The 2,754-nt window shown below is 53.0% G+C and overlaps 1 protein-coding gene across 1 annotated transcript in view; it reads right to left on the bottom strand.

The window, feature by feature from the left end:
* Window positions 1–2,754, bottom strand: part of RUVBL2 (RuvB like AAA ATPase 2) — a 40,183-nt gene that overhangs the window by 7,906 nt on the left and 29,523 nt on the right. The window contains exons 5-6 of the mRNA XM_017500512.2: window positions 1,303–1,432; window positions 1,082–1,148 (exon numbers count right to left, since the gene is read on the bottom strand). Coding sequence (XP_017356001.1) covers window positions 1,082–1,148; window positions 1,303–1,432 — 197 coding nt within the window. The remainder of the gene's footprint in view (window positions 1–1,081; window positions 1,149–1,302; window positions 1,433–2,754) is intronic.

The following is a 2,754-nucleotide window of genomic DNA, read 5'->3' as shown; positions in this document are numbered from 1 at the left end:
GAGACGGGGTTTCACCATGTTGACCAGGATGGTCTCGATCTCTTGACCTCGTGATCCACCCGCCTCGGCCTCCCAAAGTGCTGGGATTACAGGCTTGAGCCACCGCGCCCGGCCTGTATTTTTTTTTAATTAGATTTTTTTTTGGGGGATGGAGTTTCGCTCTTGTTGCCCAGGCTAGAGTGCAATGGCACAATCTCAGCTCAATGCAACCTCTACCTCCTGGGTTCAAGCAATTCTCCTGCCTCAGCCTCCTGAGTAGCTGGGATTACAGTCTCCTGCCACCATGCCCAACTAATCTTTTGTATTTTTAGTACAAACAGGATTTCACCATGTTGGCCAGGCTGGTCTCGATCTCCTGACCTAAAGTGATCCTTTAGGAGGCCTGCTTTGGCCTCCCAAAGTGCTGGGATTACAGGCGTGAGCCACTATCCCTGGCCAAAACTCAATAAAGCTCTTAATAAAAAACAGTAAACAAACAAAATGCCTAAAAAATAAAGCCTATTAAAAGCATAGCCCTGAGGTCTCACAAAATGGCCAAAGGTCACACTTTGACAATCCTATTTTATTTTATTATTTATTTATTTATTTATTCATTTCTTCTTTTTGCTCTTCAGGGTTGGAGATTCCTTTTTCAGGGTGACATTCCTATTTTATACCCAAATAAAAGGTGTTTCGTTGATAACAAAATCAGAAAACGCAGCTAAGCAAAAAGGAGAAAACAGAAATTGTAAAGAAAAAACAAAAGGCTGAGCGTGGTGGCTCACGTCTATAATCCTAGCACTTCAGGAGGACGAGGTGGGCAGATCACAAGGTCAGGAGTTCAAGCTTGGCCAACATGGTGAAACCCCATCTCTACAAAAAATACAAAAATTTCACCACCTCAGTTTCTATTGCTAAGAATGTCCTTCATAAGGGACAAGCCATTGCCAACTTAACTGATCCCCTACTATAGGCATGTACATGGTTCCTGTCTGCTGCTAGAACCTTCCATGGGATTCTGACTTCAATGCAGACCTGGCATCTCCTCTCTCAACCCCTGGCTCTGGAGGTGGCCTCAGCAGGGGCAGATTCACAGACTCACCGTCCCTGTTGCCGGCCGATCAATCTGGATCTCCACCACCTCCCCTTCGATGATCTCCGTCTCCTCCCTAGCCAGAGAGCAGATCTGAGGAGACAGCCTGAGGCCTGAGCCCTCACAAATCATAACTTTCCCCCAGCTCTGGGACAAAGGACAAGCCGCTCAGGGCCCAGGAGTTGCCCCCAGGCTCTGGGGATGGCGTCAGCCTCTCATCACTTGCTTACTTGATACGAACGCCAATAGACCGCCGGAAGGCCTGCGTCAGTGCCTCGGTCTTGCTCATCTCCAGGGAGAAGATTTCACTGCCGGCAATGGCCGTGAACGGCGTGTCCGGGCCCAGGGCCTGCGCCATGCCTGGGGAGGGGGCAGTCTGAGTAGGTGAAGCCACTCTGGCACCAGGTCCCTGACACCTGCTCTGTGGCAAAGCAGCTCTTCTCCCACTCCAGGAAAAAGGTTTCAGTGCCATCCGACCTGTAAAACCTTGACTTCGAGCTGAGGAGAGCCCTGGTAAGGGCAACTGGAGAAAGAGGTCCAGCCACGAGGTCGACAGACAGACAGTGAGAAGCCAGGGAGGGCAGGTTTCTCCGGCAGGCCGGGCTTAGAATCCCACATTGCCCAGAGGGTTCACCCTAGAGCCTCGCCACACCTCAGTCTACCAGCCTCTACCAGTTGTTTAGCCTCAGAGCTGGGCGATGGGGAGCAGGGACGAAGCCAAGGGGCCGACACCATCGTTACAGGTGACGACGGAGGCAGACTGCCTCGGTTCAGGTCCCAACACCTGGTGCACCTGGCGCCGTGTGATCCGAGAGATCTTGACTGCTCCCTGAGCCTCAGGTTCCCCCTGTGTCTAATGGGATGACAGCAGGTACTGCCATGGGATGATACCCTGCTTAGGAGTGACTGTGGGCAGGCAGGCACTGATGCTCAGCTTAACATAGTCACACGGCCTGAAACTGTCACAGGGCAGGGCGTGCTACCACCTGTGGCCTGGGGTGACTGGCAGCAAGCAGGGCTGTCTCCAGCAACGGCCCTAAGCCTCAAGGCTCTGTCAGTGCAGAGCACGTCCTCACAGACAGGCTGGCGCCATGCCCTCCTGCTCAGCGTCAAACAGGAACTCTTCCTGGTCCCCTTTGTGGCCGCACAATGGCCCTGATCACAGAACTCAGCAAGTATCTATGGAGGACCCAGTGGACGAGCACTGCCCATGCCACCTGGGGACACCTTGGGTCCTCTCTGCCTCTTTCATTAGACCAAGGAGCATCCCCAGGGCAAGGCTGGCCTCACCCCTGCCCAGCACAGGGTTTGGCCTACAGGAGGCTTTGCCCAGGAGGCCAAAACACAAGAAGAGGAAGGGCAAGGCCAGGCACGGTGGCTCACTCCTGTAATCCCAGCACTTTGGGAGGCCGAGGCGGGTGGATCACCTAAGGTCAGGAGTTCAGGATGAGCCTAGCCAACATGGTGAAATCCCAACTCTACTAAAAATACAAATATTAGCTGGGCATGGCAGCACACATCTGTAATCCCAGCTACTTGGGAGTCTGAGGCAAGAGGATCACTTGAACCCAGGAGGCAGAGGTAGCAGTGAGCAAAGACCATGCCACTGCACTCCAGCCTGGGCAACAGAGCGAAACTGTCTCAAAAAACAAAACAAAAATGCCGGGTACCATGGCCCACTT

The sequence above is a fragment of the Cebus imitator genome, unplaced genomic scaffold, assembly GCF_001604975.1.
Source record: "Cebus imitator isolate Cc_AM_T3 unplaced genomic scaffold, Cebus_imitator-1.0 Scaffold266, whole genome shotgun sequence".
NCBI classification, from domain to species: Eukaryota; Metazoa; Chordata; class Mammalia; order Primates; family Cebidae; genus Cebus; species Cebus imitator.
This window is presented reverse-complemented; position numbering and strand designations above follow the sequence as displayed.